Source organism: Nicotiana tomentosiformis, chromosome 8, assembly GCF_000390325.3.
Source record: "Nicotiana tomentosiformis chromosome 8, ASM39032v3, whole genome shotgun sequence".
Taxonomy (NCBI): domain Eukaryota; kingdom Viridiplantae; phylum Streptophyta; class Magnoliopsida; order Solanales; family Solanaceae; genus Nicotiana; species Nicotiana tomentosiformis.
Window position 1 is genome coordinate 82648176 of NC_090819.1, and position 17304 is coordinate 82665479.

The 17304-nt window shown below is 36.7% G+C and overlaps 1 protein-coding gene across 1 annotated transcript; it reads right to left on the reverse strand.

Annotated features, from left to right (window-relative positions):
• Nucleotides 1–1302: 1302 nt before the first annotated feature.
• Nucleotides 1303–15748, reverse strand: LOC104099257 (beta-adaptin-like protein A). Its single transcript, XM_009606189.4, has 11 exons — nucleotides 15548–15748; nucleotides 14483–14999; nucleotides 11278–11402; nucleotides 8892–9090; nucleotides 5388–5616; nucleotides 3946–4112; nucleotides 3563–3772; nucleotides 2866–2976; nucleotides 2508–2684; nucleotides 1933–2376; nucleotides 1303–1837 (listed from the first exon to the last, which is right to left on the reverse strand). Exons 1-11 carry the CDS (start codon nucleotides 15598–15600, stop codon nucleotides 1547–1549), a joined length of 2523 nt encoding a protein of 840 aa, XP_009604484.1. The 5' UTR covers nucleotides 15601–15748; the 3' UTR covers nucleotides 1303–1546.
• Nucleotides 15749–17304: the final 1556 nt, after the last annotated feature.

Consider the following 17304-nt stretch of genomic DNA (forward strand, 5'->3'; position numbering starts at 1 on the left):
CGACCCAAGGTATTTGACTGCCTCTCTTGGGAATGACCTGCGATCCTGTTGACAAGAGTGGGTTGCTCTAGTGGTAAGCACCCTCCACTTCCAACCAAGAGGTTGTGAGTTCGAGTCACCCCAAGAGCAAGGTGGGGAGTTCTTGGAGGGAGGGAGCCGACGGTCTATCGGAAACAGCCTCTCTACCCTAGGGTAGGGGTAAGGTCTGCGTACACACTACCCTCCCCAGACCCCACTAGTGAGATTATACTGGGTTGTTGTTGTTGTTGTTGTTACTCAATTAAAATAACTTTCGAAATATTTCAAAAGTAGGATTTTAAATGCTACTATAATATTTATAGCATGTAAGATTGAAAATGGGTATAATTATTTTCTCCGGCATGACCAGTATGGTGCGTTTACCTCTGATTTTAATAATGACTCCATTTCCCAGTCTCACCTTGGAAATGATGATATAAACACTATTCCCTCCGTTTTATTTAATGTGTCTTTAGTTTAGTTGGATTCGCGGTTTAGAAAGTAGGAAGACTTTCAAATTTGGTCTTAAACTAAAGATGTGTATAATATGTCATAATGTTCTTGAATCCTGTGACTTTAAATATGCTATGTGAAAAATTGAAGTTAAATAATTACTAAATATAAAAAAAAATATTCTTTTTTAAACAGACTAAAAAGTAAGTAAGACACATAAATTAAAATGGGGTATACGTTGCCACAGATTACTCTTCTTTTGAGTATCGGATTAGCAAGCTTAGAAACGTTCCCTTCTTTTTCTTCCTTGTTTCCAAAGATAGTTTATTTCTTCAGTTATGTCATGAACATAGTAATTATTTTTTCCTACAGCACTAATCAAAATTTTCCAACAGCTTGTTGCTCAAAATTCTCATCGCCATAATTTCGAAATCTCATTTCACCACCCTGCGCCTAGCAAGGAAAGAAGGAATGCCTAATTAACCGGAACACATTTGGTCTTGAAAAATACCAGCCAGTTGATTATGTTATAGGGACACAGGAATCTATTCATAGAAAGGATCACAACAGTATTTTGTGGTTTAAAGTGCGGACAAACAATAAATAGAGACATGATCTAAAACCATCTAAGAATTTTACAAACACTACAGTCATACATGTGAAGTTATGAAAAAATTGTAGTTAATTACCATTACTATTTAGGAAATTGTTACTAGCTGATATTTGGATTGACTCCTTTTGATATCTTCTGATGAAAACATTTCCCACTGGTTGTATGCAGTTTTTGACCACACAAAATAGGAAAGTTTGATGGGGTAATCGAACCAAAACTGGAAAAAGAAACCTCCTATAATTGGCCACAGAAAAATGTTACAGTCCACAAAAAGTAGTTTTTGCCTCAGGATCACAGGGCATGAAACACTCATCTTAGCTCATGTTGTACAGAATAAAGTAAAGTCACGTTTCATGGTTTGTTTTCTGACTCTTATTAAACTAGTACAAAATAAAATTACAAAGAAATGTGAATCCACTAATACATCTAAGGAGCATTACAACAAGAGGGACATCCGAATGACTATGAAAAACCGAATTTGGACAAGGCTGACTGGAACAAGTCTGAGAAGGCCTGAGATGTACTCTGATCATCAGCTTTGATCTTTAACTGTACTTTACACGATGATGAATTAACTATACATTCTACAAGATAGGTATACGGTTCCTCTGCTTTTTGTGCATAGAAGAAGAACTTGAAGTTTGGAGCTTGACCACCGGAAGCTATGCAGTGGATTGAATGGCCTTGCATGTGACGGATAAGCGCTTGAGGAGTTGTCATTGCTGCCACGCCTTGTGGACTAATAGAGGTTTCCTGATAAAGAAGAAAAGGCAAAGTATTATGAAAATGTAGGAGAATTAACTGACAATGAGGGATGTCGTAATAGTAATGTTTCGATATATGTGCACCTGTGATATTGATATTGGCAGTTGACGCCATTTCTGCTGGAAAGTGTTGGGATCTAAAACAGCTTTAGTATTGAGCTTCAAAACAGGAGGCGGAGGAGGAGAGCTAGCTGCAGCAGGCAAACCAAGACCAAGTAAATCATCGATTGCCGAAGTAGTTGATGCCGCACTTGGAGTAGATTTGTAATCCAAGGAAACAAGATCAGTTTGAGATGGTGCAGCCAAAGAACCATCATATCCAGGAGCACTATATGCAGAACCATTGTGACTAGAACCTTTACTTTCTTCTTTATCTGAAGTACTCAAAAGTAAATCCTTGTCATTTGCCTCGATTCTCTGCGCTGGGACTACATTATCAGTCGGTTCTGCCCCAATAGATAAATTTCCAATTTCCTCAGAGAAGGCAAACGGCCCTCTATGTTCCTTATCGGTGAACATGTAAGAAGGCTGCAAAAATAATTAAGCATGAGAAACATGTTTTATCTTTTCACTAATGTGCAGTAGCATTGAAATTACACTTCTGACAAAGATCCCCAAATTATTATACAATTGATATGAGCGAAGAACATCTTGCATACCTTTTGATAAACAACAGAGAGGCTGTTAAACTCATCAAAGATGCGATCTTTAATTTCATTACTTTGTGTATCAGCAAAGACAGAAACAGCTTGCTTTGGAGGATTCACCACACGCTCTGCTACGGAGACATTGTACTGTAGAAGTCTATAGTATAATAATGCCCTGTCATGGACATCCTGCAACAATACTTGCACATCATTAGAGGCACACAAAACACTTCATACTAATATTTGCCAATCAACCACGCCTCATTCACAATTAAGTTCATTCTGTTCTATTCGGGCCTACTTCATTCCAAACTAAATATATTGTCTTTTTATATCAGTAATTTTTCAAAATACAAAAAAGAAGTGATACCTGATGAAAATCATTAACACCAGCAGCTAATGCAGCTCCCAAGGCTTTCTGAGTCTCTGGTGGTCTTCTGAAAAAGCACTTCACTACTGCTGTAAGAAGATGTAAACGAACCTGCATAATGCATAGAAAGCTAAGTCTAATAAGCTTATGCATCTATCTTTGTTTTATGTATATATTTTTAACTCTATGAGAACTACATTTACAAATGCCTTTCAATCCATCCGAACCTTCCTACTGTTAAGAGGAGCCCACACAAGAAATTCACAATTTTAGTTCATTCATTATCAATCCCACAAGAAAGCTTTGTTTTTTCCATCACTCGAAAGAGGAAAACTGATGAACAGGGGGGCCGCCTTTTGCAATTTTGACATCATCACCTTTGTACTAAGCAAGTAATGTATTGACTTGCATTAACAAACCACAAGGTAACTGACAAAAGTTAGCGAAGAAATGTTTACTCCAAAGCACAAATCATTTTTAAGATTCAGAGCCTTACAAAATGAGACAACTGATTACATTCAGGTATTATGACACTCTTGGCCATGCTCAATAATTAGAAAGATCTTCTAAAGAATAGCATAAAAGAGCACACAAAAACCATTCAATAAAAAAGGAATTTTAAAAAGAGACACAAAAACTTGCATAGGAAAAGAAAAAACAAACACTAAAAAAGAAAAGAAAAATGCAGCTTGATTACCTCTGCAGAATGCTCCTCTTCCCAATTCTCAACAAGACTCTCCAATACGTATGGAGCATCTTGCATGTCTTGAGCATATTCCCCTAACATCCAAATAAGAGCTGCCTTGGCTTTGGGTTCCTGGACATTTTTGCTACTAATATTCCCTACTACTGCTATACAATCATGACTCCATTGAGGATATTTCCTAAGGAGATCTTTCACAAGTACCTATATGAGCAAATTTCATGGTAAGACCAAACAAAAATAGCAAGACATGAGGTCTCAGATACTTTTAAAAATTTAAGGCACTATTCCTCCAAAAAATAAAAAAATAAAAAAATAAAAAAAACTCAGAAAAGGAAAGATCCAAAAAGGAAAACGGAAAACCAATGACAATATACCAGAGTTTCTGCAGTCACATGGTCTTTCTCCATTTCCAAAAACTGGAGCAGCCTATCTACAATAGCATTAACATCATACTGTTGTAATGCTATTTTGCCAACAGCCCTGATCGACTCTCTCGCCATGGGAATGTCAACATTAGCAGCATATTCACATAGCTCCGTCACTGAAGTCAATCCACAAAGATATCAACCAGATTGGCTAATCTAAAGATGGACAATAGAAGTCCTTAATAATACTCAGGTAACCTACACATCACCACACCAAAAAAGGGTTTATGGGTTTGGTATAAAAGAAAATAGGCTCCTTATGAAACTCTACATTTATTATTCAGGGATTTGGTTGCATTTTGCTTTCGCCTAGATAATACCTGCATAGCCTATGTGTAATCTCTGGCATTTGGGACGTAGCTGTTTGCTTTAATGATAGATATGATAATAATACCAATACAAGATTGGATACAATTTTAACATAGGTGAAGGGCACTACTGAAATAAATCTTAATCTAATTTATACACACATGTTTTACATTATATATTGTATATCCAGATTTAATACGACAAACTACACAATCAATAAGTCTAGTAATGCAATGATTTTTAATCACTGTATATTCTAATCCCTACATGATAATTCATAACTTGCCCATATTATCCGTCAATTAACCCTAATTCTAGAAAGCAAATGGAATCAACACATCCTTAAGTCCAATTAAAAATGATAAAATAACAAGTGAAATTTGAACTTCTTATCACAACTAAAACAAAAGCATCTTTTAAAATGAAGAAAATGACTATTACAAAAAAGAAAACAAAGAAAAGGAGGAGAGAGATAGATGAGTTAACTTTTTATTGGAGGATCGATGGAGAAAGAAAAGACAGGAATGGGTGCCATTTCACCTAAACCCCTTGATAACAATTTTACTTTGTTCATAAGCCTAAGGTCCTTTTGGCATTATGAGAAAACACTTAGGTCATCTAATCCCATTTGACTAAGTCTACGTTACCCGGTACTAGAGCTGGTTGGAGGAAGCATATATTGGTGTTAGATAAGGGAAATGAGAACCTGCATCTATTTTTGGTAACAAAGTGTAATTTAAAAGTTTGATTTGAGAATTATGAGTCGGAAGTGTATGGAACTTACAAGATATTTAGCACTTCAGTTTATATTTACTAATCATTCTAAACATCCAAAACCAACAGAACGTGCTTTCCATAGCTTTATTAACAGTTTAACTGATTACTGCGCAAATTCACTCTTTCTTACCTCTTCTCAGAAAGAAATACTCTTTCTTACCTTTATGCCCTTAATTATTATTCTATTTTTTGGCTGGTGCAACACCAATAATCCCTTTGACCATGATCCAACATCAGGAAATGAGGTACACACAAAGACGTTTAGGTTGAAAACTTCAAATTAGTTGACTGATACAGATACTCACCAATTTCATATGTATTGCTCTCATTTGCCACAGCAGTCAGCATCTCAAGTTTTAGCTTTTTGACATAAAACGGCTCATTGTATTGGCAGTAGAAGTGCTTGTAGTCTGCTGAAAAAATATATGGTGCACGCATCACCAGCAAATGTAGATGGCTTAACACAGCATAGGATTGCTCTGGACCTCCTGAGCTAACTAATGTAAGGAGAGGTGCTTTTATACGCTCATACACCTAAACAGAAGAATGAGTAAACGAAAATTAGAACTCAGTGTTGGTTAAGTATAGGATGTTTCAATGATGGAAATTCTGCACAGATTAAATTCAAAAACGGTAACATCATTTTGCATTTTTATGCAACCATTAGGTAACAAAGCTGTCAGAGCAACATAATGATTAACTTGAGGCGGTTAGATAGCTAAGTGTGAGTACTTATACTTGATGTAATATAGTATTAATGGCCCCCGTCGAGTAAATATAGCTATGAACATTGTAATGTGTGCCTATAAAAGGAATCAGATGTGAAACATTAGTTTTCATGCATTCTCTCAATATCTCCTCCTTGCTTATCTTAAAGCTCACAGAGAGTTAATCTGATGAAACATTTGGACGAATAGAATACGGGGATCCCATTTGTCTAAAAAATATACACTTGTACCAAAGGTTTGTTCCGAGAGTGGCATTGTCACCAGCATGATCTCCAAGACTAAACATTTTTTGTTATCTTTGTTTTAGGTTATATACTTGGCTTCATCTGTACGTGTGAAAAGCTAAATCTCAAACTGTATTGACTTTTCAAGCTTCTTTTTATATGCACTGAAAGATTATTGACTTTTTAAGGTATATAATTTTATTGATATTGAAAAAATCCCTGTATGCAAGCTGTATACCAGTAAGTATAGAGCCCAATCATCTATACAAACCGAGATTGGGTGCACCATAATGGAACTATAGACCAGGTTATTCCTCAAATATAAAAAGTCATACCCAAACACCCTTTTATTTCATCTTTTTCATATAACCCACATGAGGGCTAAGAGTGACATCTCATGCCATGGATCTTCTCTTCTTCTAAAAGCCCAACTGAACAGTGCCCTCCCTTTAATGTACTCAGCATCAGCAACTGTATTTCGAATCAATTCAAGACCACACACGGCAGGCCCGCTGCAATTTAACCTTGCAACCGGAAGCGGTTCCACATCTTCTCCTGAGCATCTATACATATAGCACCTGCTTATATGTATGATCCTCCTCTTCCTCAAAATTTCGGCTGTTAGTATGTCACCTGCTGTTAACGACGCAAAGGAGCACATGTTACTAGGCGCCCTTGGAAACCAAAAGATGCGAGAAATCACCTCATCCTTCACCATCAGTATTTTACAGAGAACATGACGTCTCTCCTCTTTCCCTAACTCCCCAAGTCCTGCATGGTATCTAATACGCTCTATTTGTAAAGTAACTCAACAAAATTTTGGAATTCGCCAATCTCCCAATCTAATAGGTTTTTCTTAAACCTAAAGTCCAAATGAACTCCTCCATCTTGTTCTTTTCGCAACTGTTGCACAGTCACGTCTGTTTGGCTCGAGACTTGTACATGTTAGTAAAGGCTATCCTCAACACGTTCTCTCCAGCCCGAGGTACATATGGCCGGCTCTTTGAGTGGTAATACAAACAAAAAAAAAAGACAATGGTTTTTAACATTCCCTTGATGCTAAACCTGCTCTCATCACTTGCACTAAAAGTAATGTGACCACTAAAGTCTTCCGTCCCTTCATAATGCTCCTCCACAATCCATACCAAGATGGCAATGTAATAATCCTAGTCCTTCATCTCCCATCAATGGTACCAATATTTTTCTGCTATGACCTCCCTCCAGAAAGCCTGCACCTCAATCCCAAATCTCTATAGCCACTTTCTAAGCAGGGCGTCATTAAAAATTCTCACATCTTTTACTCCTAAGTCCTTCCCATTTTCTTGGAACCATGATGGTCTCCCAACTCACTATTTGGTAGTTCCTGATTACATCTACGGCATCCGAAAGGAAATTTCTCTGTAGTCTTTTCAACGTTTTTTGTCACTCTAACCAATGTCTGCATTGATGAGATGTATGTGAAACTACTTGACAACATGCTCATGATTAGTACAATACTTCCTTCCCTCTTTCGATAAAGACTTCTCTTGCCACCCTACTAACCTCTCCTCAACTCTCTCAATGACCGGATTCCACACTTTTAGGTCCTTGTTCAAACCGCCCAACGGCAAGCCAAGGTAAGTAGTAAGGAGAGCTCCAACCTTACAGCTAAATACTTGTGCTAGATGTTCAATGTTGTTCACCTCGCCCATTGATAAGATCTGACATTTTCTGGAGTTGATTCTGAGACCTGCCACAACCTAAAATCATATAAGTACCTATTGCAGGTATGTCGACTGAGGCACTCTACATTATTAAGAAAAACCAAAAGTATCATTCGCAAATAAAAGATGTGTGACTCTTACGTTGCACTGTCCATTTCTTGATCAATACAATAAAGCCCCTCAGGAGACCTCTCGATATAGCACAAGTCATCATCTAACTCGCCGTTTTTATTACCAAAATGAATAACATGGGAGATAACAAATCCCCCTGCCTCGAACCCATGAGCTGTCGAAGAATCCACACGGACTCCCATTCAGTCATTCACTAGGACAAAAAATTGACCGAGTCTATGCAGAATCTATTCTGTACTCCTCCACTTGTCCTTGACTCTCATCCTCATCATGATGAAGTCCAAGAAGTTCCAATTTACGTGGTCATAGGCTTTCTAGAGGTCCAGACATATCTCCCTTTTTCTTCTAGCATCAACCACTTTATTTACCACCACATCTGAAATTTCACTTCCTTTCCACAAACACATTCATCTTTAGTCTATTGAAAAGCACCTTAAAAATTATCGTATAGATGCTTTCCACCAGACTAATAAGCATGTAGCCCTTAATGCTTGTCACCCCCTCCTTTTTTCGAATACCCCTGAAAGATGCTGATAAGAAATGGAGGGACCTAATCCAATCCTAAAAGCTAGCACATGAGATAAGGATTTCCCAAGACCATATAAAGAGACAACAACCCATTTCAGCCACCAATATGGGACACTTAACCCCCCACCCTCCCCGGGCATGCTTAGAGTTGGACAACTGGAGTGTGGACAACATAACAAGGAGGGCCAACATTGGGTACACCAAGAATAGGAATGAACCTTAAACAACGGTTATCATAAACGTACTTGATTTTATATCATCTCCTAAACAAGGCAATTTGGACCAAAAAGATATAAAGATAAGTAAAAAATTAAAAAGAAAAGAGCTACCCAGAGCATAGTCAAAAGAATAGTAGAAAAATAAAGACAGCAAACTTAGTCGACTATTTGGTGAGTAGAAACTTTAGCTGATGACAAGTAAAAAGAGATGGCCGAGTAACCATATACATCATCATCTACTAGGGAAACATTTTAGCTGAATACTAGGATGGGAACCTGTTGATGAATGTCAGCCATAGAGAGTGTCAGTTGTAAAAATAACTTGATTGTTGCCAAGACAACAGCACCATTAGCATGTTGAAGCCTATCTTCAAGAAGATTCATCATGTCAAATATCTCATTATTGTCAGCAGGCACATACTTTGAAACCAAATCAAGAACAGCACATTGAGCCCATTCACTGAATTCCTTGAACCTGCAGAATCATGTCTGAAAGATAAGGCAATCTCTCGCTAGAAAGTCCAAACAATGCAACGACAGGGAAAGGGAAGCATTAATTCTACTTTTTTCATGGGATTTGATGAAAAAGATACTAAACATGCCACACTGAAATTTTATTATCCGTGTAGTATAACTGTCTCCGCAGATTAAAGAATTAACAGGCTCCCAGGAGTCTTACATTATTGCATGATCTTAAGCAGCTAGAGAAAATATTAAACACGGCAACAACAAACCCAGTGTATTCCCACAAGTGCGGTAAGGGTAGTGTGTACGCACCCCTTACCTCTACCTAGTGAAGGTAGAGAAGCTATATTAAACACGGCAACAAAATGATCAAATATAGAAAGGAGAGCGGGAAGTATAACTACTCTCTCAAGTGTCAGCAAAAGATATTTATCCAAAAAGTTTCAGCAAAGAGATATCTTCACCAAGCAGTTTGAGCTAGTTTAGGGCCTGCCTCCTGCCCAAGTCCAAGTACATTAGGCTTTTAGACAATAAACCTTTGTTTCTTTGAGAGAATTGCAGTCTATCTTTCTGCGAAAGAATCAGGACTTTAAAGAGCATTGAAACATTACATTCCCTCCAAAAACACGTACTCCCTTTGTCCCAATTTATGTGAGCTAGACCTACCCATGTTGTTTTGTTTCTCTATGTTGCTCGAATTTGGATGTGAGCAACCGATATGGGTGCGGATCTAGAAGTTGGATTTGTCATCACCTTAATCTAAGGATTTGGGGATACATATAGAAGTAAGGGTACGGGTGTTAAGATATAGCTAATAATTGTATATTACAACATATATATAAGTATATCTTTTGACAATTAATTGAAGTTATCAAATTAAAGCTAGATTAATTAAATTCTTTGTAAACAATTAATACTTTATTGATATGGTATCTCGTATAATAGCTAAGCGTTCTATTACTTAATCTTTCTCTCTCTCTCTCTCTCTCTCTCTCTCTCTCTCTCTCTCTCTCTCTCTCTCTCTCTCTCTCTCTCTCTCTCTCTCTTTATATATATATATATATATAAAACATCAAACTAAATAGCCAATCAACCTATATTTCTTGGCATAGTTGTAGCCAAAGCACCAATTTTAGGTTGATGAAATCCACTGTGGATCCACACACACACCCCAATTGGATCGAGATCCACGTCCACACCCTGTCCAATCAAGACGAGTGCGGCAAGCATTTTGAAGGGTTGAGCAAGATAGGTGTCTCCCAATTGTTGGACTATCAATGTTATAGTATTCACAATCTAGTTGTCCAGATCTAGGATGCGAGAGGGTATTAGAATGTCCCACGTTGGTTGAAGGAAGAGGTTGTCTTCTTATATGGTTTTGGACAATCCTCACATCATAAGATAGCATATCAAAACTAGAAATGATGCAAAAAAGCTAGATGCAACATTCTGTTTTGGAACATTGTAGTATCGTGATCCGTGTCCAAATACACCACACAACTGCAAGCACAGTACTTTCACAAAGATTACCTTTTGCGATGACCCAAAAATCAAATATGAAGGCACTCACACAGACTTTAAGTAGTCACACATCCTTCTCGTATGACTGCAAATAATATACTATGTAGTCCCTCCAGGAAAGACGAGGCATAAACAAGTGCATATAACATTACTTTTTGCAATCAACAAGATTCTTTATTTATATCTTTATCCAAAAAATTCTACATAATAATAGAGTCCCTGAAGAGGACAAAGATTTTCATGCTAATGCTCATTCTAACCTGAACAAAACAAAATATCAAAATATCCACAACATATCAGTAAATCTTTTTCTTTATAAGTAATCACGACATATCAGTAAATTAAAAGCATTTTAGCCTTTACGAATGCAGATTTACTCGCAACACTTCTGTTCTATAGCATTCAAACAAGACCTGCCTAATGATGAACACCAATAAAAATACTGTAAGACAAGAACCAGTATTGCATCGAGTAATATGTAAGTTATATATTAACTTAATTCAGACATAACTGCAGAAAAGTACACCATAAACTGTTTTTTTCCTTTTTGATGAATACACAGAGTTTATTATTCCATACACAGACATGATTGCCAAAAGTACAAAATATAGTGGAGATTATTCAATCACATGGTTTTGATAAGGTATTCAATCACATGGTTATGACAGCAATTTACCTATTCAAAAGGTAATAAATAAGTGGCTTGCTTAATAGTGTTTCTCTTTCTGTTGAAGCTTCCTCAGATTTTGTTGCTTCCAAACCCCAGATTTCCTGTAGGGAACACAAGCAGTTGGCTACAACCTGAAGACAGAAAAAAGATAAATATGAGTAAATGATAGGGCTAGAGATCATGAAACGACTGCTTCTTTTACACATGAAATTAGAGTTGTTAAATGCTTTCTGGTGATAAATAAAGAGCTTTGAGATTTGTTGAAAACTGAAAAGCATTCCATGTTGATGCACGTATATGGAAATAAACCATGAGCGGAAAAGCTTAAATGTATTGGAGACTGGCGCAATACATTATGGTTGTCTGGTGCAAATGATGGAAGACTAAAAGGAAAGAAATGTCAATCTAGTGGTAATCAATATACACATACATTGTTAAATGAGACTCAATTCTCAATGCTATAACATCGAAAGTAGCATATGCTATAGGATGGCCAAAACAAGAACTTCAGCGCCATTTAAATTCAATTGAACAAAAGAATCACAGAGAAACATCAATCACAACCTGAATTTAGTGGTGACGCACCTAGGGGAACACAGAAATATACTTAACCTTTTGAAAAACATGTCCCTGTGGACATCAATAAACAGAAAAAGGGTTCTCTTTTCCATTGAAAGTAAAGATTAGCTTCCAAAATTTGCAAAACAAAATGAAACTTTTCAAAATATTAAGACTTTTATCTGGTACCAATAGACCCCAAAGGTTGTAAGGGACTCAAACCTAGCAAAACACCCACGGATCATGGATCTCATGGATTCCTTGCATGCCTGAACTCCACTTACTTTAATAAGAGATTAGTACCAACTTGGAGGTATTTTAATTAAAAGTACTTTTTTCTCAAAGAAAAAGAAAACATCCACGGATTGTGGCCTTAAAAAACTTAGAAAGAGTTTGGGAATTCCCCCTAAAGTAAGAGGATCAAAACAAGAAAAAAGAAAGAGCGAATTGCAGCTTTTAACCTTTGACAAAGCAAAGTTGGTGTACTTTATTTTTTATAAGTTGGTTTAGATGACTAAAAAACTATCACTGCCTGAGGTGTGCCTAGCAGTCGAATAGTGGGAGTGACCCAGGTTCGGTTCCAAGGCGACACTATGTGAATTCTTTTATCTGCCCAAGTCTTGATGATTAGAGTTATCAGGTGAAGAGGTGACTCTGCCAGTGTTATCAAAGGCGAAAAGCGCAAAAAAGCTCTAACATCCATTGGGCTTTAAGCGCAAAGCACAAATAAAGCGTAGGGCTTTAACGAAGAAAGGTGCAAATGGAGAAAGAATACAAATATATGTGTGTAGTCTAAGACTAATAATTATAAGCATGAATAACAAAAATATGAAAAAAGAAATTTTAAAAAATTATGGTAAAGTGAAATATCAATTGTTTAGTGTCGCCTCTTGTGGATTACGCTCATTGTCAAAGAAAAGTATGCCTTAGAGCTTTGATGACGACACTGAAGCGCCTGCCAAGCGAGGCAAAGCGCTCAACATGTTTTGAGCCTTGCTTCAAGGCTTAAGCATGCTTTAAGCGCCTCTGTTAGTGGGAGGTAGCAAGTACCAACATATCTGTCCAGGTAGGTGCAAGCAGACCTAAATGCTACCCTTATCCAAAGAAAACAAAAAACAAAAACAAAAAGAAAGATGAATAAAAAATTGTTTGGAGCACGTTGTTCTTCCTGTTCAACAAAAATGTGCAACTTACATCTCTATCCTAATGGGTTAATTCTAGCTAAAAACTAGCTATACAATACAGCTATACGGCTATTCCCCAAGCACGTGACTTAGCCGGTGATTAACCCAATTTTAACTTAAGTCTAGTCATTTGAGAATTATTGTTTCTCTTGGTTCTCTAGTGACTAGGTCCCACCATCTTAAGTGTCCATCTTTTGTTAAAAATATAACAATTACAGATCAAGTGCTAAAAGGCTCGCACCCAGAAGATAATCTCGAAGGAAGACGAATGTACACAACTTTACCTCCTCATGGGAGAGGATGATTTCAAGATTTGAACCATGGTCACCCATATTAACACAACACTCTCCGTTGATCCAAAGCCCGCTTTCTAATAGCATAATTACTAATCCAAAAAATCAAGATAAGCATACTCAATTATCTCATCACTATTCAATTCTTAAAAAATGAAATTCCTAGAAAACTTCACCTCATGGTAAAGAAACACTATCACCTTCCGTTATGTCTTCCTCACAAATAAACCTTTATTTTTTTCATTCCTTCCTTTTTAGCATATCATTTTTGTTCTCAGTTCATTTACTTAAATTCACACTATAATACATTTCTTTTATAAAGTAATAATTTTATTAAAAAAAGTTTGGGCACAAGAACGCCAGTATACAAGAAGTATACCAAAAATAAAAAACCTAAAAAAGATATGGTTTCCTACGAACGACATGCAAAGAACTTAACATCTATCCTAATCAGACCTCCAATCCCCAAAGCGAAAAAGATTTGTCTAATATCACCCAATTTTCCAATGTTGTAACCTTTTCCTAATCCCATCCACAACATCCCAACATATGAACTCCTTCCACCACCATACTATGTTCTTAAATGGACATACATCTAATTAACATTGATACTACAAATGAGATATGAATTTTGGCAATAGAAATCACATGTACAACTCAAATACCAAGTTGATTTATCTCCAACCGAGTTAAATCAAATAAACAGCAGCAAAAGCCTGGCAAAAACATAAGAAAGATCCATTTGTTAAGCAAACTAGTCATGTCTATTTCCCATTGCAGTAGTCTACGTTCTACATGACTTTTGCCATGAGCCGCAAGGAACTAATTATAGTTTCTAGAATATTGATTTATTTCTCTCAACTTTATCAAAAAAATAACATTATGAAATTATGCCAAAGTATGCTGCAAATTGTTGAAACAATTATCCAATATGGGTGGAATCCACACCATCTATGCTGAAATGCTATCCGATGTCATGGGGGGGGGGGGTGAAACCATGAAAAATGGAAAATCTATGGTTATATCAAAAAGTGTCTGCAACAGTGCAACTACTTTGTTGTTAATGTAAATCACATAGCAACCAAACAGTAGGTAATAATTGCTTCGAAAAACTCAAGCATAAGAAGTAGCCAAAAAAAAAAGAGAATAGATATCATGTCAATCAAATTGCCAAACCTGAGCATCTCGATCATTAAGCATCAAATGCTTAAGCGTGACAGGAAAATCCGCATCCATGCAAGTTGATGCTGAGATATGGTACAACTTCAAAACACCAATGGCTGCAACTGTCCTGACATAGCTATTTGAATCCTTCAACCCTAAACCCAAGGGGCCGACCAAATACTCGACCAAATTTGTGACCCGCAGAGAACACAAGCTCCTTAGAGCCAAACCGCGAATCATGGGATCCTCATCTTTGCAGTCCTTCTGAAGAAAGTTAATGGTCAAAAGCGCGAGTTCTGGGTTGTTTTTAGCATAGTTCCCAACATAAAGGTAGCACATCTTTTTTAGAACAATATCTGAGGTTGCTGAGCACATAACCATTTCGCTGAAAACTGAAGAAACGTCAATCCCAATTGTCATACACGAGATCACCTTCTTGAACAGCTCCCTCTTTGCATCATCAGTCCCGGGAGCTCGGCTACCTGCCAGCTGCCTAAGCTGCATCTTCAAATCTGAAACTTCCCCTTTTCTGCACCAATGAAAACTAACATCAGCAATTGTATATCCTTTAAACTGTACATAAAATTTCAATTTTTGCCATTCCAAAAGCCCTAATCTTTATTTACCGTAATTCCATAGAAGCAAGCAAAGCTCATTTTTTAAAAAGGACATTGCCTTATGCAATTATAATAAAATAGAATGTATCATACAGCCATTAAATATAAACCATCGAGTTATTAATACAGTATAATTATGCAAAAAAAAGTAGTGATTCGAATTGGTGAACTTTTAGGTCAATGTGGGAAATAGCAACATCATGATCGAAGCTAAAAATCCAATCTTGATCGTTTATTGAGTAGTTAAGTACAAGTATTTTCGACTTCGGAATTTCAGAATTCAACTATAAACAACTCAATTCATCACTTTTTTCAACAGGATCAGAAAAAAAAATAAGTAAAAGACAATGAAAAATAGGAAAAGTTCGTAATTGGTGTGGATTTTTTAATTCTCCGTTCAAAAGGGTATGTGAAAAAAACTTGCAAAAAAAAAAAAAAAAGAAGAAGAAGATTTGTTTACCCGGAAGGTTGAGAAGGTGAAGGAGATCGATGAGTTTGAGCTGGAGGAGCCATTGATTGATGCACAATGGATCTTGATTCGCTTGTCGCTAAAAGGAATGGATCTCTGTTTTTGGTAATGTAATGAGTACAGCGCGGGGAGTTGAAGAGTTTTTGCTGGTGCTCTGAGGCTTTCTCTGCTACTGTGATGTGGCAGGGGTGTGGAAATACCAATATCTACTTTTGTAGCCCTCCAATTTGGTGAATTAACCCATTGCAATCTCTATTAACAGCAAGTTTAATAAAGGGAAAATACATAAAGATGCACCATGTAAGTAGTCATGAAAAAATGAGCTTCCTGTTCAACCTTTAGCCATATTTCAATACTACCCTATACTTGTTATGATTGATTTTTTCTGCACTCTTTTAAGCTATCTCCCATTAATTATATATTGTGTAGCATAAATGTGCCTTCCGGTAATGTCACGTAGTTAAATGAAGACTTAAGAGAGAATTATTATTGTTAATATAATTAATCACGTTAATCAATTTTAACCAAGTTTTACTTTTAAAAACGACATCGTTTTTAACCAAATATTTACCCAACCTATTTTCCTTTTCAGTTTATTTCACCCACCCCATAAAAAATTCTCAATTCGACGAAAAAGCCATAATCCCAAATCGTCTAAAATTCATGCTTCCCGACTAAAATTGAAAGGACAAGATGAATGTTTCTTTGATTAAACCTCGTTAGAAGCGCAATTTGTCGTTGTATTTAGGGTTTTGACGAATTGTTGGATTTGTTCGAGTTGCAAGGAAAGGGGTTCAGTCGTTGTTACCATTCGTCGATGCTACTATCTTTCTTCGATTTGGATTTTGGACGAAAATATACTTTTTAAAGGTTAGCGTGTTCGTCGTCTTTATGTTGTTTCAAGCTCTAGGTTATTTTTTTTCATTGGTGCTACAGTAATAATACTGAATATATTGTTGCATGTGCTTTGATTTGGTAGATATTGGTCTGATATAGTCATATATCTGCTTTGCGTTAGTTTTAAATCTTTTGAACTAGTCACAGTAAGATTCTTCCTTAAAGGAAAAATTTTCCATGAATAAGCTAAACTCATTTACAGATGAGGATTATATAGGTGAAGTTATTACTTATACACTTGATGTTGATGTAGATAAGTTCTCCTACTTTGAGTTTTTAGGTTATGTTAAAGAGTTTGGCTACAATCCTTCTTCTACTCGTATTTATATAAGATCGCCTAACTGTCCTGATTTGGTAGAAGTTAAAGTGAATAGGGACATTATGGGTATTTGTCAAGTATTAAAAAATGGAGATATTTTGGATGTATTTGTGGAGCACATAATTGATGAACTAGTAGTGGTCCCCCTCTCTCTCTTAGAATTTGGTCAAAACTTAGGGGGTGTGTGAGGGTTTAAGTACATATGAAGAGGCATCTAATGCACTATCCCCTAGTGCCCATGTTGCACCAAGTGCTCCTTTTGATACTACTGCCCCTTGATCCTACTGCCCCCTCCTCCGAATCTACTGCCCCCTCCTGAACATGTTGCCCCCTCTGAACATGTTGCCTCTGCTGAATCTAAAGATGGCTTCAGCACTAACAATAGTTCTGATTCAGATCATGTAGAGTTATTTGAAGAAGGAGAAGAGGATTATGGTAGTGAAATACATATGGACTATATGTCCTATAGGGAGGAAAGAAGAACCGAGTAGAGAAAAAAAAGTTAGAGTTCCTGCAATTGAGGGTATTAAGT

Excerpts from the sequence above, each read along its gene's own strand:
- LOC104099257 (XM_009606189.4), bottom strand. The coding sequence starts at position 15,600 with ATGGCTCCTCCAGCTCAAACTCATCGATCTCCTTCACCTTCTCAACCT. Across the intron at positions 3,773-3,945 it reads ATGTGACTGCAGAAACTCTG|GTACTTGTGAAAGATCTCCT; the intron begins GTATATTGTCAT and ends TTGCTCATATAG. Across the intron at positions 2,685-2,865 it reads GTGTTAATGATTTTCATCAG|GATGTCCATGACAGGGCATT; the intron begins GTATCACTTCTT and ends GTATTGTTGCAG.